Here is a 27,242-nt window from a genome sequence, read left to right on the forward strand (position 1 = left end):
AAATCCAGGCATATATATATATATATATATATATATATATATATATATATATATATATATATATATATATATATATATATATATATATATATAAAAGCCCGCAACTCGCCGCTCATAGAGAGAGAGAGAGAGAGAGAGAGAGAGAGAGAGAGAGAGAGAGAGAGAGAGAGAGAGAGATGCCCTTATGAAATGTTCTTCCAGTTTGCCTTGGATGACTTCGATGTTAGAAGCTCAAAGGAATTATGGAGCTCCATTGTCATGACAGTGATAATTACAATAAAGTTACTATTATAATACACATCTCATTAAGAACAGTTTAAAAATATTGAAAAAAACAAAATCTTAATGTGAAACTGCAACCAAGGCTTTAACGGGGAAAGGAGGCCTTATCTAATGCCATGTTTGATGAGCTGTCACCATTGTTATCATCAACAAAACCTATTGATCTTGCCTCAACAGAAGGATAGAGCTAAACCTAAGGAACAAGGAAACTGTTCATGAAGAGGATATGTCCACTGAAATCAGTCACATTGTTAGCCACATCCCACACAAGCCCTTTTGTTCTGTAAATCTAATAAATACAATAACTGTATGTTACTTCTCAGCAGTTTTGTCCACGACTTATTGATATTACCATTTTCTGTTTAACCCGGTAGCAGCAACGGGCCAAATTTGTGGCTTTACAGTGTAGCAGTGACGGGCCAATTTTGTGCCATGATATAACCCCCCCAAAATAGATGATAGATAATCTGATCACAAATGCTTAGATATATATCATGAAATGGTTTGTGTGAGGGGTGATTTTTTCTCATTTTTCTCGCTTGGAGGGACCATTAAGAAACATGATCCCCACTGCTACCAGGTTAATGACAGATTTTCCCATAATCTCATGAGATCAGAGCGTTGACAATACAACATTGTCTTCGATCAGCTTTGTATGTGGAGAGGTGGGGTTGGGCGTCTGCCTTGGATGCCCTTTGTGACACAATTCCTGTTTTTAGCTGAGGGCCTAGGTAGATTGCCTACCATAGCTAACAAAACTCACCTGCCTGAGTTTGTTGTCGGAGTTGTTCCTCTCCTAGGTCAGGCTAGGTGGATTGCCTACCATGGCTACATGCCCCACCTGTCAGGGTTGTATTGAAGTGGCAGTGGAGGTCCACAGGACAGTGGGCCATGCACTCAACACTTCTGGGGCTCCAACCTGCTCTGGGATCCTCCAGAGATTTAGCCTGGGACCCAGTTACCAAGGATGCCACGAGGAGGCACTCTGAAGGTCTTGACAAGGAAGAGGCTGTGTACCAGCAGGAAGGTCTTACTCTGCCTTTTCGCTGGAGCTATCCAGCAGCTGCAGCTGAAAGCAAGAGACGGCAAGCAATCTCCTACCTCATTACAGCACTGGATGCATTCCCTGCCCTGTTGTGGAGGCTTACCATCAATGAATCATTGACATGTATAGGTTAAACATGATATGTAGGAATCACAAAAGCTGTAACAGTTCTATTATTTTTCTTAGATTTTCCATCAACTTTCTCTCAAGATTAGTGACACTAGGTTTCCATTATATCATGCTGATATTTGTTATAAAGTCAAACAGAGCAAGTGCTATATAATAAGATTAATACCAATCAAAGAGAAGATTTAATGATTATTGGGTAATGACTAATCATTTACCAAAAAACCATACTTTATTATGAACAAGTTCACACTGCTATCGTTAGCCAAAAATACAGACACTTACAAAGGCTGTGTGTGGCCTGGCCAGCTCCACAAGGGCTTTACAGATTATGCCACAGCAGCGCCACCAGGACCCTCACGCAACGACAACACTTGGGTCACCTAGTGCATCTATAACGCGAGGGCCAACAATGTAATACACAGTGATGCAAGAGCTGGCCACCACACTTTCCATGGCCACACTCTGTAACTTAACCAGGAGACTGTCTCAGGGGGGGAGGAGAGGTGGGGGAGTTGGCCATAAGGCGGCAAAATAACAGGAAACAAGATCTGCATGTAGGACCTGGTGTGACTGCAGTTCAGAATTTCTTTTTCATTGCAGAAAAATAATCATTTCTGTGCCCAACACCAAGGCCAGAGAGCCATGACCTTGTGGGAAAAAAATAATGAATTGTCATGGGATAAATACAGTTTCTTACAATACCATAAATGATTTTAAATAAAACAGCTCATAAATATAGTTGAGTACTATGTGATAAAATGCAAGGCAGGCCTTTAAATGATAAAATTAGGCACCATAGCTTTTAAAACCACAAAGATCTTAATATAGACATTCTCTACATAGCTGGCTGGACTTGTCACAAAAACTACTTATACAGAGCTCTCTTCTGGAAGTTTTAAAACCTAATTGAAAATATCTCTGTGGCCTACTTCACACTGATGAACAGGGAAAGACTGGGATCCTCAGTTAAAGTCAACCATCATGTTCAAATTCTGGAAAAAGTTTGAGGGATCACCAAAATCCCAAAGAAGAAACACATCACAAGTTTCAAACATGAAGGTAAAGACATACCTATCCAGTCTTCCCTGAACGTGTAACAGGGGAGCTAAGACTCATTTTCAGTGAAGAAAAGTTTTGGTAAAATATTTGAATAAGAGAAAGTCATCTTGTCCAGTCTTGCATAGAAGTTTACAAAATGAGAATTTGAATCCAAAATATACAAGACATGATCTTAAAATACACATTAAGATGAAAATCCTTACTGAGGCCATGTCAGAGCTTAAGTTTTCATCAGTGTAAAACACTCATCCAAGAGTGGGTAAATGGTACATTAACTCAACCCAAGTTCAAATAAATACTAAAGCAGTTATACAACCAGGGAGAATATTAGAGTAGTTTCCCAATTAAGACTGATGTGAAGTGCATACTCCATGTCATCTTTTCTACATGACAGCATAAAAACTTGAAATAAAATGCGCCAAACCCATACTACTGTAGAGTCAGTGCTGCATAACAAACTTCTACCAGTGGAGTCTGGGACTTTAGCTTGTAACCCAGTACATTGCTACACCAGTTTACAGTGCCAAGTCAAGGAAGGTTACCAGAGATGGCCAGCTTCTGTCTCCATGTAAAAACTCAACAAAGTCATATACAGCAGCTTAAAAAGTATTTTAACCTGTTTGCATAAAACAATTAGAATAAATTGCACATTTTCAATAAACTCCATGTTAGTGAATGAGTTTCCATTAGAAGAAAAAGGGCACAGAAGACAATTTTCTCTGGCTTAAAAATGACTGCAAGTCGAGTGTCCATACAACCGTAAAAAAAAGAAAAAAACATCTTTACCTCTAAATTCCAGTCAATAATAATATAAAGTAGTTCTTGGCATTCTGTGATGCCTCATGGTAGTTTCATCTTTGTGCAGCAAGCTTTGTCTGCGGTGGCTTACTCGACCCAGACATGACAATAAACACTCAGACCTTGTTAATTCAACTCAGTATAAATCCTGACAGGACTAGTTTCATTTCATACCTTTCTTTACAAAGCGTGCCCTGACTTTCCTATTTCTATCCTTATTCCCTGAGGCTAGAAAAAACAAGGTTTGACTGTAGATGCTGAAAAAAATACCACTCAAACTTTTATACAGGCAGACATTCCATACACCCTTAAGAAAAAAGAAAGTATTTTAGTGGCTAATAATGTATGGCCTATAGTCACAGCCATGAAAGATTCATCCTCAGAGCAAAGGCAGAACAAGCTACCCTCAGATAATTGTGAAATGCCAAACAGTAAGTCAGACTTTAATTTTCCATTATTAGTCTTCTTCACACTAATTTAAACAAGTAGAAATATCCTCTGAATAAACCATTTTGGAACTGGGAACACCAAGCCACTCCCACTAATGGCCACATTTTGATAAATGCCACTATGAACTATATAGCTACATATCTGTCATGGGAAAGAAAAATAATATGCAATACTAGCAAGACAAACTGTTATGATGAAGACTGCCGCTGTTACCCAATTTGTAATGCTAAGTCTAGACCAAAGCCACACTTTACAGGAAATCAGGAAAGCTGCTGTATGTTTCTAAGGCCAAGAAAACTTGACATTTTGAAGTTAATAAGGACAATGAACAGGCATTCCTTATAATTTTCCCAGATCAGTGCAACATTGCACAGTTTAAGTCATCAGTGGTTATAGACATTTACACCATGTAAGAACTAACACTAACACTTTCATATTCTTGATGTTTCATTGTTAAAAGCTGAATACTGAAGACACCTATAAATTAAAAGGCATTTAAGTGAAACTAACTGCAAGCAAAAAAGAAAATTCCTGTGCTTTTTCAGTGAAAATTTTCTCAAAAATCTGAGAACTTCCAATATTGTGGGTGGGTAAGAAGTTTCCCATGACGAGTGTACAGAACAGAAAACATTCTAGCATTTATGAAACCCCATCTGCATAAAATATGCAGGATACCAGCCATCAATGTTTTATTCACAAAAGACTACATCAGAAATTCAGCCACTATCATGCCAGTTGCTACCATCTCAATTTCGTGTGATCATATCATCATCCCAAGCACAGACTGGAGGAGTCAATGAGTCAACAACTATTGGTAGATAGTCACTCCACTCACCTCCAAATATCTATTGCTTGTCTGTAGTTCAGCTTATTGTCTATGTTTAAGCAAGATGCGACAGTGGTTTAAGTTACTGATGCAGAAGCAACAGTACATGGAGATTGGAAAGGAAATTGGGAAAGGATTCCGATGTGACTGGGAAGTCCAGACTATGCATGCCATCAAAAGTAACAAAAGTCCACTTTTCACCACTGTTACCTGTCACACCTCCCTCCTTGCCACTGCCAGAGCCTATCACTTCAAAACCTCATACATCACTAAGAGCAGGAACACCAAGAGCTGCACCAATATTCTTCAAAAGTTGTATGGGAATGACAACTGAGCACAAGACAGGCAACAAAGAGTTCACCATGATTTCCAAACTGCAAAGGAGCCCTTGTTTCATAGATTAGGTGCCTTTGTAGACACAGCAGGAGTAACATTATCAGAACACTATCAAACTTTTTCAGCAAAACTGTAAATGTCATGTGCATGGGTTGAAATATGTACTCAGGATTCCTGATAACCCGAAACCTCGGGTGAAACATGCATGGCAAAGGTTTAGGGCGCACAATAAAAACTGTCTGCATTTTGAGGAAGTATGCTTTTTTTTCCCAAAACAGCTTTTCAAAACAGGCCTCAGGCCTGTACATAGGTGGATGAGTAGTTTGGTGAAAAGGGGTGAGGGTACCCCTTTTCACCAAACTACTCATCCACCTATGTATATAAGTGGGATAAATCCAACTTCTACATGCTGTCTCAGCCATATTAATAGTCAGTCCATAGAACCAGAGAATCTACAAGTGATGATAGCTTCAGCGTTGGAAGATACTGTCATCATTATGGATGGCCTTTCAAATAATCAGTGCCTCCTTAAGAATATCTGTCAAACATGAACTGAAGACAATAATGCAACATAGTTGAAGCAATAAACTTGTATATGGAGGGATAGAGATTTAAGTAAGTGTTGACAGTGAAGGATTGGAGTTAAACCATCAATAAGTTGGTCATCTCACTCACAGGCTGCCTATGATTTACCTCTCAGTTGTCGCAGTGTGTGCCATGACAGGCCCGTAATTTTGGCAGATTTTCAAGTGGGGCTAGAGGGCATCTTGGGTTCATGAGGTGGGGGGAGGAGGTAATCGGAATTTTTTTATTTATTTATTTTTTTTTTTTTTTTAAATAAGAACTTCTAGGGTCATTTTGAGGCCAATATAGAAAACATTGGGGGGGGGGCTACAGACCCCCCTAACCCCCCCAGAAATAACAGACCTGCATGACAAATATTTCACTTTCCCTGCCAACCAATACCTGCTCTTCTTTAATGTTTGCCAGTAAGCTGACTGACTGGGCTATTTTGACCCCACAGAGGTTAATGAGTCCATTGTCTGTGAAGGTACAACACTATTAAAAGAGTTGGGAGTACAGGTGTTGGCATTGAAGCTACCAAGTTAGCAGCTATCAGTGGGGCAGCGGAGTCATTACTGCCTAGGTATCATCATGTAGGGTTCCTTAGGGTGGAGGCTGCAGTGCATTCTAGTATGTTGTGGAGGAGGGAATAATCAATTTTGGCTTTTATAGTTTATCCAGTATTTTGCAGCGGCTCCATCTGTTAGCTCTGCCAGGCACTTGTAGCCAAAGTGGAGACAGTGCAGGTAGGCACACAGACTTCGATGGGTGTTGGGAGGGAGAGAGGGGTTCATGGAGTGGCTCTTGCATACCACATACCAGAGGACAAGCTGTTGGCCACTTAGGCCTCGTGGTCTTGGTAACAGGATCACGGCCTTTGTCATTGCCAGGCTGGGCGCATTTATCATCACTCCGTAGGCCACAGCCTGAGCAGCAGTCAGCCAGTTCATTGCCTCGTGTTAGCATGCCCTGGTACCCAAAGGAGGGTGATGGTAATTTCCATAGCATTAATTGTGCTTTTGTGCTTGCCAGGTAGTGGACGGGGGTGACGAGGCTGACATCAGTGGGGTTGATGTGGAATAAGACTTGAAGGGAGGCTTTATTCTGATGCTATGAGCACTATTATAGGTCTCTTCTCAAGAATGTATTGTAGGGTGCCTCTTATTGCCACTAGTTCGATATGTGTTGTTAAAACTCTGTTGGAGACCTGATGGTGTAGAAGCAGCTTTTAATTCCAAGCCACCAGTATGAACTAGTGCTTACAAAACAACTTGTATTTTCCAAGACAAACAAACCAAACTAAATCAAAATTCTGTGTGAAAATAATGTAAACAAGAAGATATACAAGTTAAGGAGAAAGAAGAGCAGTTATGAATTAAAAACAAAATGGAAAAAATTGAGGGAGAGAGTACTTGGCAGTGTCCTGTACTTGGTAACTAATTCAACTTCCTTAACATTTAGAATGAGAATGCCAAGATGAAAAGTAAACCAGATTTGAGTATGCAGTGCATGCCTCTTACTATCATCTGTGCTTCATTGGCCTGGAAATGTTTTCCAGAATGTCCTAATGAAGGCATTTTCTTGACAGAGAAGCATCAGGTTAAACTGCTAAAAATATATAAATATCCCATGAATATGATTCTCCATCTCATCAAGATGCCCTCTGAGATGAGAACATAAAATAAGAGTAATAAGAGATGAAGAAAATAGAAAAAGAGTAGACTGTCAATAAGTACTTTAAGGATTGAACAAAAATAGCTATGAAGGGGAGTGGGAAAACGTTAAGTTTTCTCGAGTGTTTTGAAGTAAATTTACATTCTCTGGCAGGATGCTTATAGAAGACTGATACAGAAGATGATAAGGCTGAGCAAGTGGTACGTATCAAGTGGCTGATATTCAAATGTGTCACCATTTATTATCCACATCTGTCTGTGAACAAATTCTTCCGGAAGGGGGCTCAGGGGTCACATCGTTTAATTATTGTAAATTTGGTAGCAAAGACAGCAAATTCTTTGTAGAAAATCAGGCTGAAGAATGATATACTTCGCTGCAGTTACAAATAGGCACGATATATATATATATATATATATATATATATATATATATATATATATATATATATATATATATATATATATATATATATATATATATATATATATATATATATATATATATATATATACACGAAAAGAACTCTACTCTCATAATTTCTCAAGATTTATCAATGTATCAGCCACATTTAGGAATTTTCTAAATGACAAAATAGTATACAAACAAAAACTTTAAAATTTATATTTATTCTTAAGATAAAAAAAGTCCACTAAACATAAAACCTGGACATGTTTATTACAACAAAACTTTATGTAACATCGGCAAGCAGAGTTCATCATCATAACATCCCTTTTCCACTTCTGCAGGGTGAGGGGAAAGTCCTCAGGAAATAAAATGGATTAAGAGAAGACTGCAGTAAAATGGACAGTACTACACATTCACAAACTCCACTAGTACTGCCACCCCAGACCCTGACACTAGCTGTGATCATAAAACCATCACTGATACCTCATGATGTGCCACACCTCATTAAAGGTCAACTGAGGTCAGATAGGTTAAAAATATTTGGAATGCATGTTCATGCATTCTGTCTAAAATTTACTACTCCAGCTTTCTTGCATTCCCCATTACCATTCTATCTTCATTCATACAATTTTCACATCTAGACATTTCTTATCTTGGTCTGCTCCCCTCATTAAGGTTCATCTGCAAGGTAAAAAGTACAGGAATTTTCTTTGTATGAAATATAAACTGCAAGCAAACTGTTACATACAAATCTGTAGACTACATAATAACCATATCGTAAGTTGGTCTGTAAGGGAGATGGTTATGATATGTAAGCAAAGAAGAACCAACTTAATAATCTAAACAAATTAAAAAGAAACAAAAAACAGCAGCAGTAAAATTGCAACTGCTGGGGTCTTTCATATGTGTGCTTTAAGGACCACCCTCCTGTGTCCACAGATCAATGCATGGAATAAAGGAAAACAAAAGTCATGGTACGGCCAATATATCCATGCCATTAAAATTGTCCAGATATAGACATGCATAATTTAGAAGCGAAATTATAGAACACTCATACATTATATGTCAACAGCCCAATTTTGACTGAATATGATTTTAGTAAACTTACTTTTAGCAACTACAAATTTCTTACGTCAAGCTGTCAGTTTTCAGACTTGTCTCCCTAACAGTACTACCTCCATCCATTTAAGTCCTTCATAAAACTTAAGATAGACCCATGTCCTTCAAATTTGTGTAAATTTGTGTGATTCATAAATTACATAACTAAACGTCTACTTACATATGCCCAGGGGATATTAAGACCACTAAAGAAAGGGCATAGAATGAATGCTGCAGGATTGCTACAGTAAAATTCATGTTCATCAATGCACACTTGTACTCCTACAAAACACAGACAGACAGACAGAGACAGACAGACACACACACACACACACATGCGCATGCAATCAACTTACACCTGCTGATGGGCAACTGAGCATACATTCATGGACATGCAAAGGCATGCACTCAGCACGCACACAGGCACACAAAAACATTCACATTTGAACATGTAAGTGCATATGCAAGGACACTATTTTATGTGGGCACACATGTACCCACACACATATAGATGCATGCACACACACACACACACACACACACACAAAGCTAACATGACAAAATATGTGGGAATCACACAAATGATGACCTGCCATGCAAACATTAACACTCATTTGCAGTCTGCCTAAATACTGTGTCAACATTACATTTTTAATTAATTATGCAGTATCAGCAGAAGTTACTCTGCAAATAACAAAAATAATCTAGGAGTGTGAGATTTTCTTTAGGCCATCTGGCATGTTTGGATGAAACAAATGTCTTGACTAACTTAACAAGCTCACTCTACTCCATGTCACTTGCAGATCATAATATACTGCTGAAATTTAAATTAAAACTAAGGAATTTTGAGGCCTAAGGTTTGGTATAGTATTACATTAAGCCATATTTAATTGTCTTTTGAAATTTATATAAGATAAGACCCTCAACAAGAAGGGAACAAAGGAGCTCTAAGGTACCACCCCCCTCCCCAAATGACTACACACTCATAAAAGGACATCCTTCACGCATGGCAACATCCCATGGCACTATTCTTTCACCTCTTTATACCAAGAGAAAGGGACACAACAACTTTGGAACATGAAACAGTTGTGTTAGTAAGCCAGCTGGCTGGGAACAGAGGGAGGATATGCATTCTTTAGGCCAATGCTATCTGGGATAGTGAGTTCCCCATTCATATATTTTCAACATTATTTCCCTTTGTACACTAAGGGAAAACACCAGTATGAAGAGTAACAATAAGTCAATATGAATTTTCTGTTTGCCTCACTCAGCATCCTGCATAAATGTTTGGACAACAGTAGTTTTAAGGATAAATAAAAATTACATGGATTGTGTAAAACAAAAATAACAGAAAATAAAAACAAGTTTAGTAAATTAACATGGCATCAACAAAGTGTGATGTATGTCAACAGTATGTTTTCCTCCCTACCCTTACTGTACGCAGCATGCACCAGTCTTGTGGCCATTCTTTAGCCTGAGTCGAGACTTGGGACGGTACTTCTCCAGGTAAGCCAGCTGCTTGGCATTAATGGCTCCTCGTCTCTTCCTGAAAACATGAAATATATATGTTACAGTATACAAGCCAAGATGAACTCATTATATCATATTACAATCAATATAGTATGCGTTCATGAATGGCAATGGGGAGGAAAGAAAGCTGATGGTTGACAAGTTGAAAAGGAAGAGAATTGGGAGGCAGAATTAATGTCAAGTCTGATGATTAATGTAAGCTCACCCTTATATAACCTGATGCATGATTTGTCCTTTTGAGTGTCTACATATGTATCATGATACATGGAAATTCATATTTTGTCTCAATATTTCACTGTGTTTTAGAGAGAGAAATAAAAGAATATAAATTCTATTTTGCAATAGGCCAAAACTAGAAACTATCCCTTTCTTGACTACCTCTACCTAGAATTATATTTGCTTCATGTGGTCTGCCTTACCACCCTGGTTTTGTGAAAAATGAGTTCATCAATAATACAGAATATTTGTTAAGTAAGAGTTATTACACAAGTTCAGCATTGATGGCAAGAGGAAGCTCTATGTATTTACTCACTGTCTGATAAGCTCTACAGCATCTTCATAGCGTTGCCCAAGCTCAATGAGAGCAATAGCCACGAGGACAGGAGCCCGCCCGAGCCCTGCCACACAATGGACAGCAATGGTGCAGCCAGGTTCCTCACGGTGCCGGACACGCAGATGACTTAGCCATTCCTCCACCACCTGCAGGTCAATATTTACTACTTAACTTTAAAACAATACAACCTACTGTACAATAACAAGTGCATTTCTGGTCATATATACCCTGGGTACTCTTTATGTTCATTTAAGTTACTTCGATCCAAAACTGTATCATCCACAACAAATTTATCACTGTTACACAAATAAACTCATATCCCGCTTTATGTCATTTTGATGGGTCAAATTCAATTTTCTGCCATTCTTCTTGATTTTTTGTTTGTTTGGCAAATGCCATTATGTCCAACTTTATGCCACTCAGCAATGTAGCCTATGCCATATGACCAAGACTTGGTCTGGAGCAGCCCCATGTTTTAATACATCTACCATACTATACACACGTATACCATATTGTAACAACAGCATGTTGAAGGTGACCTTCTTGCTCTAACCACATCTGAAGTTATTTTTCCCTCTAGTGAGTCTTCGTTTGGCTAACAGCACATGGCCAATGACCACGACCAAGACCTTGAAATGAGTTATATTCTCCCAAATGCTTTTTATGATAGTTGTAAGGTGTTTGTACTCATAAAGTATGATGTACACCTTACTAGTGTAAACAACACAGAAAAATGTAACTACCATTAAGGCATGGTGTATATATATATATATATATATATATATCTATATATATATATATATATATATATATATATATATATATATATATATATATATATACAACGATTTGGTGGTGGTCCATACATACCATGCACTGCTAACCAAACAAAGACTCGCCAGAGGTAAACAAAGTGAGCAGATCACCTTCCACATGGTGCTCTTGTTACAGCATGGTAAATGTGTGTATTGTATGGTATATACTACACATATACACACTAGTTTTATGATGTGTTAGTGTTTATAGTCATTTCAAGGCAGTATGTTCAGTTTCTGTATAAACAATTTTGTCACAGCTTTTGGAACCAATTAATGATGTAAAGTGGGGTGTGACTGTATTCAGACACTAATTAGGCATGTATAGAACAGTTGTTCACCTATATAATGATTGGTGATGCTGCATCAATGCTGTGCTGCTATTATATATAGTCTTTTATATTGTGTTTGCCTGTGTGCAATGCTGTTACTTTTCTCTGCGCTTCAAATATTTTAGTTCTTATTACACCATTCTTTGAAAATTTAATGCATGCACCATGGCAAACGAGTCCAACAAAGGATAATGTAAACACCTCAGCCTCCCCCAAAATCTGCTAAATAGCATCTGCCAGCCACATGCAGCCAGCAGATGCACCCAATGTAATGTTCCTCAGTGTGGACCCGTTTTGGTGATTATCACACACATGACTGATGAATGAAACCAGAATGAAAACCACCACTGAAAGGATATGAACGTTTTTCAATAAAATTCTTGTATATAGTCACTTTTCAGTTCTTATTTGGCACTCAGGCCTGCAGGCTGCTCCCGAAAGTCTCACCTGGCCCTAGCTCTAAAAAGTTTGCCTGCCTTTGCAATAGGATATTACAAAATGAGATGACAGCATGGGTGCCATAAAACAGTCACAGAAAGAGCTGTATTTATAAGTAGAAGGTGAGGTAAAGTTGGGGGTCATATGCTATGGCTGCGCATGGCTGCGTTGCTCATCGCCATTGCACTGGCCCTTGGGTCTGAGGTGGGCAAGAAGTTCCCAAACCCTGGCCACCTAATCAACATTCAGTAGTTTCAATAAGGAGTCACCAACAGGTCAGCAATAATGCCAAGAAAGCCTAGAGGTAATCATCCCAAAGAGACATCTATTGTCCTATACATGAAATGTTCAGTAATTCTTCAATTGCACTTTTTTATGTAAAAGTAAAAGTTGGGGGCATACGATAAACTGCAAGTAGCCTCAGTGCTCATGTCCGTTTCTTTGGCCCATGGATTCATAACTAAGCATACTAACTCCTACATCATGGAGGCACTCCTTTGTGCCGAAGTCATCCAACAGAAGAGCCAAAGTCATCTGAACAGAAGCACCGAAGTCATTTCAACAGAAGCGCCAAAGTCATCCTCAAGCTATATTTAGCATTAGTTAGACCTCATCTTGATTATGCAGTTCAGTTCTGGTCACGTTACTATAAAATGGATATAAAAATGTTAGAATCAGAACAGAGGAGAATGACAAAGATGATTCACAGGTTAACCCTTTCAATATGTGACGCAGACGTCGGCGTCACAGTATGGAAAGGGTTAAGAGGAAATGGAAGAGGATTAATCCTCTTCTAAACCTCCTCGTCTAAATCTCTAAAGAGGAAATGGAAGAGGATTAAGATGTTTTGAAGAGGATTACCCCTCTTCCATTTCATCTTAACCCTTTCCATACTGTGACGCCGATGTCTGCGTCACTGTATTGAAAGGGTTAAGAAACTTGCCATATGAGGAAAGACTTAAACAATTAAACTGGCAATCTCTAGAAAGGCGAAGGGTGTCAGGAGACTTGGTAAAATTTTATAAATGGATGAAGGGCTTTAATAATGGGGATATTAATAAGGTTCTGATGGTAAAAGAGCCAGGTAGGACATAGAGTAATGGGATTAAACTGGATAAATTCAAATTCAACAAGAACATTGGCAAAAATTGGTTTACCAACAGAGTAGTAGGGTTTGTAGACATGTTGTGTCTTTTGAGTGACAACACAACAGTCACATTCAAAAACAGATTAGATAGATTCATGTTAGATGGGGTTTGGTTCACAGGAGCTGCCTTGTACAGGCCCACCAGCCTCTTGCAGACTCCTTACGTTTTCATGTTTTATTCATTAACTGTAAGTCTTCCTCTTTCTTCTCATTTATTGTCCTGATTTTCCCAATTAAGTAATGAGTTACATTATTCACTTGGCAATAAAATACGTGTATAAAGGGTTTATGGGTGCTGCCACTTCAGGACCTTCACCCATTTTTCCCATTTGAAGTCCTCCTAACACTACTTTTCTTAGCCAAAATATTAAAAATCGTTATAAAATTGACATAGAAATATAAAAGTTCCTTATGGAAGTGCTCAGCAGCAGACAAGGCACTTTACACTTGAGTTTAGCTAGTCGTCGTGGCTGTGAACACTTTTTGTCGAGTGCCACGGTTCTGAGGAGTTGAGCAAATCCACATGTACAAATATGTGTCAATAGGTAAGCAGAAGACATTGATATGGTGATCAATTAATGTTTTGCCGACACAGTTTTCTCATGCAGACAAACTTCACTTTACAAATGTTCACACAACGAAAAATCACCAAAGGGTACATCATGTTTTTCTACCCAACACTCGCTAAACAAATGGCAAAATAATCTAATGTTTTTCATAGGACAATTTTGAACAGAGTATCAATTCTTACCAATCATCCTTCTCCCTCTCCTACCACCGCACAACAGTGCCACTAACAAAGAAAAAGTGCACCACTTAGTTGATAATACGAGTAAATAGAATTGTCAATTCAGTGCTTATGCCTCCAGTCTATGTAGACTCATCATCTGTGCGTGTACACATATTTCGTGACAAGTATCCCAAATACATGTTTTAGGGAGTTCATATGAATTACTCATGACATTATGCTTCTGGTTGAAGCTCCAAAGAGTGATATAGGCATTGATGAGTTTGAAGATGGGTAAAAGTGCTTGAGATCGGCAAGAAAGCAGGATATAAACTCACTAACACATTCGAGGACACAAACAACAATCCCACAACAGTCATAAACAAGCACTCGTACTCAACAATCGTTTTCGCACACCATGGTTCAGTGTTTCAATCGGCACACCAACAACGACACAAAGGTACACAAATGGCACACCATCCTTCTCTTGCTGCTTCTGTGGAGACACAGGCGCAATGGTCAACCCTGGCCCTTATTGCCCCAAGTACCCTTGCCAACTTTGTGGCAAGGCGGTGAGGTGGGGGCAGAGGGCCATCCAGTGTGATTCGTGTCGTGATAGATCCGAGCGTGCTGGCTGGTACCACGACGTCAGCTGTATCGGGTCTTTCACGGAGACTTACGCTGGATTGATTGACAATAGCATCTCGGGGATCTTCATTAGAGCGGCATTCCTAATTTCTCATCCTCGTTCTTCTCAGCTAATCCTATTCCACTATTCAACTCCTTCAACACGCTTTGTCAACACAACACATACAACCCTGACACACAACACACTCACCTCCTGAACCCCAAACACTCAACACCTCTCTCCTCTCATAACCCGGCTCCATCCACTCCCATCAACCCACACAGATCGGTGCGTTCCCTCCGTACGCCAGACTCAACTCGTCACTCACCTCTCACTTCCGTTACTAACAATCCTAGGCCTGCCCTATCACCCTCACCCTATTCTACCATTCCACTTTCCCCAGCCCCTATTTCCGATTTCCTTTTCCTCCCTTCGCTCATCGCCTTCCATTTCACCTCCCTCCTCTACTTCTTCACTCCTTTACGTTCCTTCTTCTTCATCATCACCAACTTCACCTATCCCTTTACTTCAACAACCACCACGTCATAGCCACACTTCCCTCCAACTTTAAACAATTAATTTCCGTAGCATTAACCCCTAAAGGGCCGGCCTGGGTGGTCATCTACAACATCCACAGGACCGGCACCTCAGCACCAAACACCGAAAATAGCCTATATTCACACACTTGATTCTGCTGAACTACAATGCAATAACAAATTACTTTGTCGTCATAGTCATCATCAACTCTTCTTCTTTTTAATTATTGCATGAAAACGTTTCTATGTGCTGTGGTTTTGGAGAAATATTGAGTTGAAGAGGAGAGACTTTTGGAGTTAGCGAGGCTCTTGCCCGCTCTGCGTTCGTTTCGCTTGTGTGGCCTTGACTAGTGCGTAATGAAAACGGATGCCCCCATGCTCTAATTCTTATATATAGTCAATACTCTAAGCTTTCTCTATGTAACACAGTCTTGTGATGTGTGGTTTGGGAGTCATTGTAGCATACTCTTCTCATTCTCGTGTTGCTCTGCTGGGCTCGGCAGGGTCTGGCAGGAAATCGGACGCGTCAGAATCCGTGTCAGTACGCCTGTCCATCGTGAGAGCGGGCAAGATTCTGAAGCAGTAGCCTAAACATATCTCTGGCAGTGTTGCCAACGAATGGTCATCGAAAATTACCGAAAAGTAAATAAATTTAGCGCGAAAAAAGCAAAGCGGCTATAACCGCCCCCGGCCCTTCCGTGGAAAAGCGGCTATAGCCGCCTCCGGCCCTTTAGGGGTTAAAAACAAAATAGCCCAATTACACCATCTAATCACCACACATAACCCTGACATAATAGTAGGGATTGAGACTTGGTTGACTCCTGATATTGACAGTAGTGAGCTTTTCCCTCCCCCTTTCAGTATGACCATTTTCCATAAAGACTGCCCGACAGACCTCGGCAAAGGTGGCAGTGTCATCATCACCACCAAGCCAGGTCTTTGTGTTAAGCATAGGCCTGACCTTGACACAGACAGCAAAATCACCTGGGTCCAGTTACAAACCTTCAACTGTAAATCTCTTCTTATTGCTGCTTTTTACAGACCACCTTCTACTAATACAGACTATTTACACAATCTTCAAATTTCTCTTTCACGCATACAGGCAGACAAACACATCTGAATCACATGTGATTTCAACCTCCCTGACATTGACTGGACTGCAATTTCCCCTTTTGACCCTCCCGATGCCGATGTCCCCAACCCCATTATTCCTCACACAAACAGACGCCAACTACAAGACACATTCATTGACATCATTCATACATTTTCACGTTCACAAACAGTACTCCAACACGAACACATACTGTAACACGCCCTGCTGGCCACGGTGACCCTTTGGCCACAGCACACACACTTGACCCTTTTCTCACCAACAACATTCTTAACATAACAAACACTCAGGTTGTCCCAGGACTTAGTGACCATGACATGCTTATTATTGACGCTGACCTCCGATCGATTAAACATAAACAGAGACCCAGACAGATATTCCTTTATTCAAGAGCTGACTTAGACATGATCAAACAAGACCTAACTGCCTTCAGCACTGACTTCTTGTGACAGACCCACACACAAGACCTCCTTCCGCCAACTGGAACAAACTGAAGCACGCCATACACAACAAAAAACACTTTCTAGAAGGTACACACTTCCCTGGCTTTCCAGGGATCTACACAGACAACATCGCAAGAAACAAAGACTCTACAGATGCACACAAACATACAACACATCAGATAATTGGACCGCCTACAAAAACCACCAAAAGACATTTGCCAAAAACATCAAAGTAGCAGAACGCAAACACAGCAACCTCGCAGACAATGTAACAAATAACAAAAGAAACTTTTTCAAATTCTTTAAGGCGCGCAAACATGACACTAACATGACTACATCACTAAAAGACAACAATAACACATTAGTAACCAGCCCACAACACAAAGCACAAATACTCAACACACAGTTCCAATCAGTGTACACACAAGAACACAACCTAACACCAAACATGCCACACAGCCTCTTCCCCCCGATAGGCCCCCTTATCATTACGACTAATGGAATACAGAAATTACTGGAAGGACTTGACACAACTAAATCCACTGGCCCCAACAACATTCCCACCTTCATCCTTAAATCCTTTGCCCCCATCCTTCAGGCCATATTCACTCAATCACTATCATCCACCTCATTACCCTCTGACTGGCTTTTGGCAAATATTAACCCTTTATTTAAGACAAGTGACCGGACTGACCCAGCCAATTATCACCCCATCTCACTAACATCGATTCCATGAAAAATTTTCGAACACATAATACACAAACACATAATGAATCACCTTGACACAAACAACATCCTTACTGACTCACAACACGGCTTTCGACCTAAACGCTCATGTGAATTGCAACTCATTACTACATTTCACGACATTACGAGGCTAATTGACCAACATGACATCAATCAAGTTGACGCTATTATTTTAGATTTTGCCAAAGCCTTCGACAAAGTCCCGCACAAAAGACTGACATTAACCTGGTAGCAGTGACAGGCCAAATTTGTGGCTTTACCGTGTAGCAGCGACGGGCCAAATTTGTGTCATGGTATAAACCCCACAAAATAGATGGTCACAAATGCTTTGATATATATTATGAAATGGTTTGTGTGAGGGTGATTTTTTCTCATTTTTCTCGCTTGGAGGGACCATTAAAAAACATGATCCCCACTGCTAACGGGTTAAAGTTGAAATACTATGGTATTTCAGGACCTATTCTTCACTGGATCGCTACAATTCTTACTAACCGAACTCAACGTGTTCTTCTTGACGGATCTTCATTTGACACTCCTTGTTTCTTCAGGTGTCCCACAAGGCACCGTTCTAGGCCACCTTCTTTTCCTCCTGTACATAATGATCTTCCACTCTCAACGCTTAACTCTTCCACTAGACTATTTGCCGACGATAGTTTGCTGTTTAGTGCAGTAAAGACTACTGACGACTGCAGAATGCTACGAAAAGACTTGGACGCACTCCAGCAGTGGGAGCGCACCTGGCAGATGCATTTCCATCCTGACAAGTGCAAACTGTTAAGATTCACCAAAGCTCACAACCCCATCCATCACACTTACACTCTCCATAATTCAGAACTAGAATCAGACCACACACACAAGTATCTTGGTGTCCACCTCTCCACTAATCTAAAGTTCAACACCCACATAGACAACATCAGTGCCACAGCCAACCGAACTCTGGGGTTCCTGAGGAGGAATTTACATTCTGCACACCTGACATAAAACACATAGTTTATGACACACTTGTGAGACCAACACTTGAATACTGCTCCACAGTGTGGGATTCTTACACACACAGAAACATTGATAGGTTAGAACAAATCAACACCAAGACAGCTAGGTTCATTACAAACAATTACTCTCGAACACCTGGCATCACAACTTGGATAAAACAACAGATAAACATGGAACCTCTTCACTTACGCAGACAAGCACACACACACATGTATAAGATCACAAACACTCGCATTGACACTGACCCACAAACATACCTACACAACGCAAACAGTCAACGTACTCGTAACACACATCCATAAATACCAAACATATCACACTAACACCAACACACACAAGCACTCATACTTTCCATGCACCATACGTAACTGGAACAGCCTCCCTCATCAGATTTTAGACTGCGGTACAATAGACTCATTCAGAAAACAAATACACACTCACTTGTCACCACAACACACCAACACTAACAATTACACTTGATTCACTTCCCTCCCCTGCATTCAGCTCCCTCGTCCCCCCAACAGCCAACACAAATATGCGTGTTATGCACCTGCGCAGGTGCCCTGCACATTACTCATCCAGATCCAAATCCAGATTACAGAAGGACATCACCAGGCATCAAAAGTGGAGTAGAAAATAGCTTCTAAAATCAGGGAGTCAAAGTATAAGGAGGAACCCTAATTATCAATATTACATGGCAAACACTCCTTTATCCACTGAAAAGAAAGACCTAGGTGTATATATCACCCTGGACTTATAACCAATAGTAAAAGTTGCCACCAGCAACTCGGCAGAAGGACTTTTAAAGAAAACATAAATGAACTTGAATACAGAGATGTTTCTTCCGTAATGCAAATCTGAGTCAAACTTATCTCAAATTCAATATCCAAGAAAGGATACCAAGCGTGGTCCCCACATCCAAAGAGATGTCAACAAATGAAAGTAGTGCAACAGAGCCACAGTACTAGTCCTAAAGTTGTCCGATCTAGCTTTCAAGGAGAGGTTGCCTAACAAGACAGAAGTAAACAAGGAAATGTGAGCACATGATCCAATCAAACAAGAAATAACAAGATCATCCATGTTATAGATGCACTTAGGGATGGCCACTTCCTCCAAAACTTCAATAGTCATCCCTTGAAGCTACCAAGGCTCAAGGTATAGAGCTACAGCAGGATCTCGCCAATAATGATTTCCAAAATGACAATTGCAGTGATAATGGTAAGTTAAGATACCAAGTTTCTCCAATAACAACTGGATTCTCTGAATTCATGAATCTTTTGCTGGAAGGAAGGGTCTGGACACATATTGGATAGCATTTGTTTGCTGTCATCTTACGATGTAGTAGTTGCCAATATAAAGGGATTTTTGGTGATGTCACCCCTGGACTTTCAACCATTTTTCTCATTTCAACCCCTCCTATTACTGTATTATCTTCTTTTTTTTTAGATGGAATAACATCAGTTGTTACTGAGTCAACTGAGTTATATAAAGCTCACCTCAAAAGAGTTAATGAAGTATTTGATGTGATAAATGATTTGAGGTTTGTGCATGGAGGCTACAGTGGTGTTCTGCCGTAGACAGCAGAACCCCCCACTCTGGTTTCTCGCGCCTGGTTTACATACACACTTCTGTTTATACATCAACCCAGTCTGACCCAACCTATTGGTTACAGAAGCAAAAATATCACACATCACTTTCAACCACAAAGAGTGAGAACTTTTGAGCTATGGGTGACCTAGCCACAATGCATCACGTGTCGTCTGTGACTCCTGATCAAAATGAAAGCACACAGGCGAGTTGAGTGCACTAGTCTGCATATGACTGTTGTCACAGTTTGGCCACCTTGCACTTTCATTCATAGTACCCATCAATGCTCCGTTTACATGTGGATTGGCAGTCACAAATGACACCTGATGCATTGAATTAGTTCTTATTCTTGATTGAGCCCAGGTCACACACTAGCTCAAAAATTTTCATAATCTACTGTTTAGAGTTGTTTGTGCATTCCTGTATAATAGTTTTGCCTCTATAACCAAACAGAAGCTGTAAGGATCAGCTTTGACAGGTTTTATGGCATGTTGCTGGAAGTTGGTAAGCCAGGTGAGAGGGGCCAGCGTGGAGCCAGGGCAAGCAGTACATATGCCACAGTACCCACTATGTGCAAGCCTTGGAACAACCATCATACCAAACAGTCCATTAACATCTTTACCGTGAATTTTATATTACTCATGTTGATTCAATATCGAGGTTCATTATTTCACCTACAAACAGGTTTTGATAGAAGGGTTTCAAACAAGAAAATTGAGTTAATGTCCTGGGATGGAGAGGCAAATTAACCATTTATACTTGTATACAAATGTCATGCATGTTCCTTTAAATTAATGGCATCTTTTAAAACACGAATTTGACATCATTGGCAAAATCCTCTTGTACAAAGACACAATTTCCTGAATGCAAGAATTATGAAAAATGGAAGTTTTCCAACAGAAATTGCCATGAGCAAGTATCAAGTGCAGGGTGGAGTGGAATGGAGTAGCCCAAACCAGTTATCTCCCTTAAGCTATACTGCTTTGCATACATCAATATCCCTGGTTCTAATAGTTTCAAAAATTGATACTTATACCGAGCCAAAAAGCAACACAGAAAATTTGAATTGTATATACTGCCTGAGGATCACCTACTCCTTGGTAATATCCTTGATGATTATTTCGTCTTAAAAATATGAACGGGTGTTTCTTTCAGAGTGCAATTTATTACCAACAAAATTCTACCGAGATGCTCAGGTCAGTGGAAACTGGATTAACAAGCTTTAACTGTAATCCTCAAAACAGTCAAACCTCGGTTTACAAGTGTTCTGATTTACGAGCAAAAAAATCCCACAAAAAATGCCTTGGTTTACGAGCAGTGACTTAGTATACGAGCATCCTTTTTGTTCCTTTTTTTTTTTTTTGTTGCCACCCCACCCGGGTGGGGACACAGGCTATATGGAGGCCGTCATGGTCAAGCACGTACATCCCTTCGAGGCATGACCACAAACACTTGCCGGGTGACAGCTCATGAAGTCAGTCTTTCGACAAGGACTGGCGTGTCCCTTTGTACAAGTCAAAGACATGACCGTGGGTTCCCTTTGTTCGCAGCAAGACGAGAGTGCTCAAAGCAGAAAATACTGGGAATACAGTCTCAGTTAGGGCTGCCACTTTGATCTAAAACAAATAAGCAATGAAACATCCCATCCTCCAATACACAATGAATCCATATTTTAAGAAATGGATGGCAACCCGAAAATTTCTCTGGCCTGCCATGACTGACAGCCGCTGCCCGCTGCTGGTCAAGAGGAAGGGGGAGTGATGTTACGACGCGTATTTTACACAAATTTCAGGACGACCCTTGACAAACATAATTTTATGGACTGGTTTTGTGGTTCACCAAAAAATGTGCTCACTACATTTTTAAAATACAGAATTTTATCTGCTTAACCATTCAGGATATGGGATGCATTAATGAGATTTACATTAGTTTCAATGGGAAAATTCATTTTGGTTTACGAGCGTTTTGGTGTGCGAGCATAATTCCGGAACAAATTAAACTCATAAACCGAGGCTTGGCTGTACTCCACCACTTCTATCACATTATGTGTACCTTTACAGAGGCAAAACAAAGAAAACAAAGGAAAAGCACCCTCACCTCCGCTGGTGGGAAGGTTCCATCGTCAAATACCAGATCGATCACAGAAATACCAGCTTTCTTGAGCTCATCAGTCTTGTAGGTGGGTTCACAGACCCGCACCACATCATGCACCCCATGCTTCATCAATTCCTGTGGGAAAGAGGGACGGAAGTAAGCTTATGACAATAACTATTTTATTTCTTACCAATTATGTGCAGAGCACCAAGGCTGGTGCATAACACACATACATAATGAGTCAGCTGATGGGGGGAGGGAGAGCTGAGTGTGCTGTGATTCAAGTGTAACTGATCATGCTCCTTTCAGAGCATTAGTAACTAATGAATTCTTTATAACCTAATAACTGAGCAAAGGTGAGAATGGCTCTGCATGGGCAGGGAATGCAGAGGAATACTGTATTTTTGGTAAAATACAAGAGCTGGTGTATTAATGAAATTAAAATGCAAATAATACACTAATGATAATTAATTTACTTCTAAGAAAATTCTTATGAAGGATTTCGAGAGATTGGTGCCTTCATCCTCATCAGGAAAGAGATAATGATGCCGACTTTAAATATTATTAATAGTAACTCACATGCAAAAAGTACTCATTTGTTTCATGAAGAAAGATTTGAGTATCAATTTCAATAAGAATGAAATCCAAAATTAATATTACAAAAAATAATCATGAAGCCTTCAGTGGCTAAAATGCCCACAATATGAAAATCATGTTATAATTATGTAACAATGTTACTCTGGTAAATCATTCTGCAGAAGCAATAGCTGGCTCATCACCACTACCGGTACCATAGAAACAGCCATTACTGAATGAGATAAGTCTCCTACGTTCAATCTACATTGGTGAGGATTCTAATACTGATATGCAGCATCAGTTTCAAGTTACTTACATGTTCAACCCAGTCAATAATCAAGAGATTGGTCTATTGTAATTTATGGAAGTAAAACAAATTTGTATATTCATATTTCATATCATTAATTGCAAAAAGAATAATATTCAGGACATTGTGACTATTAACCATTGATATTCTATTATACTGATCCAAGTTGAAATCCACAAGTCAAACTTAGAAAATCAAATAACTAATTCATATTTAAAAAGATGTTTCAATCAGAACACAACACACAATCATGCTTTCTGATACATTCTAGCAACTAATACTTTAAATGCTTTCTGATACATTCTAGCAACTAATACTTTAAATATTGAGAAATGGATTTGATTACTAGGTGAATAATTGAAATACTTAACTATTTAGAAAGGACAAGCTCTCACCTCAATATATGACTGCATAGTGGCATCCGTTGGTCGATCAGTGATCAGGAAGCGCATGTTCTTGTATTCAATCTCGGAGGGGGCAGGTCGGATGCTCTTGGATCTCATGTTTGCACTGTTTGCACTCATAACGCTCGTACAAAAAAAAATAGGTGTAGGCTCTTCCAGATACTATGGAGAGGCGAGCTGCTTTCTTCTGGAGATGCTTGGAAGTACTTTTTGCTACTGAATGATGCAGGTTAATGGCAATCCCCAGAGGAGGATGACACCTTCCACAGAATGGGGAGACAGACCTCACTGACTTGTATGGTTGAGAGATCTTGATAATTACAAATATATATATGCTATATATATATTTATATACTTTTATATGTGAACTTCGTATCTATAAAAAAAGGCAGTTATCAGATATTATACACCGTTCTGCAAACACACTACATACATTCAACTGGAACACACGCACTTTGGCTCTTCGTGGATAAAAACTGAATGGTTAAATGCTTGCCAAGGATGGAGCTAGTGAAGGAAGGGACTGCCTGGGTACAGCTTCACGGTCGAATGGGACAGGAGGGATTGCTCTCCAGCTTTCTCCACCTATGTTGATGAACTCCAATTTTGATTTTGATGAAAACTACTGCCAGAATGGCCTAGGCCCTCTCCAGCAGGACTTCGGACTGGGTGCCCCTAAAGCGGAAGGGCAACGATGATGATGGTGGAGATGGAAGTGGTGTTGATGACTGTGGCGGTGACGGTGATGGTGGTGGTGGTAGCAGCCGCAGCAACAGACGACAACGCAGCCACTGGGGACCCCACTCACTTTCGTGCCTTCACTTTACCCCATCACAAGTTCAGTCTCCCACTATTCACGCACTGACACACAACAATTCACATGTATATTGGCATACGATGCAGGCTTTCTTTATCTTCTTTGCTTATTTGATGTGATATTGTGCCTTGCAGAATTCGCCAGAGCCCTTCAGTAGCTCCATAAGTGTGTAGCCTCGCCCACTGGACAGCTGAAAGAGAGGATCAACAAAACATTAGTTTTAATCTCATCTGGCACATTCTAATAAGATATTTAATACAATCAAATGACAGGGAGAGTAATGAGGAAACCAATCACTAATACCAGGGGGTACTATTTCCAGTATAATGAATGACAGAAAATGATTAGCAATAGATCTTGTTGCTCCTACTCCTACTAGGATACCTTGTATCACAGACACTGCAATAATACATTTTAAAATTTTGAAATGTACAATGCTGGGTGTCAGAAATCAATGCCAGGTCTCTAGAATAGAAATAAGTGCAACAAACCTATTGAGTCACTCATCAGAGAATCAGTTGGTTTGCTGCACTGATGTCTATTCTGATCCTGGCACTCAGTGGTGTACATTTAAGGATACTCATCAGTGGTTCTGACTTATATTCATCATCTCTTGGGTAAAATAAATATTATTATAGTCTATGCACAATGATTTAATTATGACAAAACTGAAGCATATGTTACTGCATCTGTAACATTATTCTTAAGCACAACACAATGCAGTGTATATTTCTATAATATGCTTCAGGTTTAAACACCAAACAATGCAATTTACTCAAAAATATGCAAGAAAACATTAAGCATATGCCTCTATTATAAACCTTACAAACTCCAAAAAGAAAGTTTGCTTTAACTGCAACACACTAGAAGGAAGGGAAGGCAAGACCCACCACCACTCATACTAAGGGTCGATTCCCTGACCCTGAGAGACCAAGGTTACTTCTTGCATCACAACACAAAAGGAGCAACAATGTACTGATGATGGGGCCTTGCCCGGCAGGTGTGGAGGGGTCAAGTCCTTTCCCAGAGCCATATGAGGAGCAAGGAGACTCAATACAAGGATCACCGAGCATGGGAGAACCAAGAGACAACCAAGTTAATATCCAGACAAAGACTAGACACCCCAAGGCCACTACCTAGAAGTGTACACCCAATCCTTCACCAAACCTCAACTCACAACTCTCCACTCCTAACTCGCCACCGTCTTCGGTATCACTGCTAGGGCACGAATCGAGTCACGCCGCAGAGCCTGGAGGAAGCAGAGGGTGAAGGAAGGGCAGGAGACATAACAGGCAGCGAGTGGCGTGTCAGCTGAGCTCTAAGTATGGCCGCCACACTCGCCTCTCTCCCACTACTACAGCCACTCCCTTCTCCCCTCCACGCCTCCCCACGGCTTACTCCTTACCCACACCGATCAGATTTCATTATTTAAGCACGCGTGGCTTCAGTGTGAGTGTCTCTAGGGGAGAAAACACACAAAGCCTCCTCTGAAAACTGGCCCCGTACTCTCATCCCACCGCCCACACCCTCAACTACGGCCCACCCACTCCACCCACCCACCCCGCCCACGGTACTCCCCTTCAAGCAGGCAGTGTGTTGTGTCCTCATGGCTACAAGGGTTAATATGGGTCAGAGGGAGGAAAATAAGGGCAGCAGTAAGGAGGGAGGGAGGGATCAGCCATTGCTCTCCCCTGCACAACCTAAACTCCGGCCCGCCCACCCCGCCCACGGTATTCCCCTTCAAGCAGGCGGTGTGCTGTGTTTTCGTGGTTATAAGGGTCAATATGGGTCAGAGGGAGGAAAATAAGGGCAGCAATAGGGAGAGGGAGGAATCAGCCATTGCTCTCCCCTGCACCCTCAGCCTCTCTCTCACCTGTGCGTTGTTGTCGCCGCAGTATTTAAATTTCATGTTTCAATTGACTTCCTGGACACAGAAGAAGGCGCGTCGAACAGATGTTATCAAAGGTGATGCATTGGCTTTGCATCAGCGCCAGGCGGAGGTGTGTATGTGCGGACACTTGGGGCTGGGGCGGCTCGGGCACTCACTGACCCGCTGCGCAGGCGCCGCCGCGGCCACGAGTTCCCGGACTTTTATTTTCGCGGACGGCTTGCACTCATTGCTTACACTCATTCCAACTCCAAACTTTTCACTCTGGGGTTGTTGTATGGTCAGCTCATCGTGACTTGTGTGGGTTTTGTTGAGATATAAGAGCTTGTGGCGCTGAGTCTGTACATTGAAGACTTTCTAATGCCATGGACGCATGCGCAAAGCGAGGTCATGACGAAATGTGGTTTAAGACTAAACGTAAGAGAAACTTGATCATTGTAAGCAATTCTTGCCTTCAAATGATGAAACTTTAACTATTCATCAATTCATGTTCAACTATTATCCGGCAGTGACTAACTATTGGAACTAATAACACAAGACGAAAGTGTCTCGCTAACACAATTTGTCATCACTTGTAGAGTGTGCCTTCGCGGCAATTGTTAGCTGGTGAGTTTTCGAGAAACCTTGTGCAATATTTTACTCGTACTGAGGCGAGGGAGGAAGAATCCTACTACTCGCCCTCAGCAGGACCGGCTGCCGTGCGTGTCCCTCTTGATGCTTATCTCACTCCCACTGCTGAGACAGTTATCATGCCTGAACTATCTATCTATCTTTGTATCTATCTATCTATCTATCTATCTATCTATCTATCTATCTATCTATATATATATATATATATATATATATATATATATATATATATATATATATATATATATATATATATATGTGTGTGTGTGTGTG

The 27,242-nt window shown here is 40.5% G+C and overlaps 1 protein-coding gene across 2 annotated transcripts; it reads right to left on the reverse strand.

The window, feature by feature from the left end:
- Window positions 1–1,666: 1,666 nt before the first annotated feature.
- Window positions 1,667–26,572, reverse strand: LOC127010439 (PRL-1 phosphatase-like). 2 transcript variants are annotated; one of them, XM_050884591.1, is made up of 5 exons: window positions 26,325–26,572; window positions 23,626–24,641; window positions 22,351–22,482; window positions 10,729–10,895; window positions 1,667–10,212 (listed from the first exon to the last, which is right to left on the reverse strand). In XM_050884591.1, exons 2-5 carry the CDS (start codon window positions 23,752–23,754, stop codon window positions 10,098–10,100), a joined length of 543 nt encoding a protein of 180 aa, XP_050740548.1. In that variant the 5' UTR covers window positions 23,755–24,641; window positions 26,325–26,572; the 3' UTR covers window positions 1,667–10,097. The 2 variants fall into 2 exon arrangements, with proteins under 2 accessions (XP_050740548.1, XP_050740549.1); XM_050884592.1 differs by lacking the exon at window positions 26,325–26,572 and adding an exon at window positions 25,629–25,792.
- Between the last annotated feature and the right edge of the window lie 670 nt (window positions 26,573–27,242).

This window comes from Eriocheir sinensis, chromosome 43, assembly GCF_024679095.1.
Source record: "Eriocheir sinensis breed Jianghai 21 chromosome 43, ASM2467909v1, whole genome shotgun sequence".
NCBI classification, from domain to species: Eukaryota; Metazoa; Arthropoda; class Malacostraca; order Decapoda; family Varunidae; genus Eriocheir; species Eriocheir sinensis.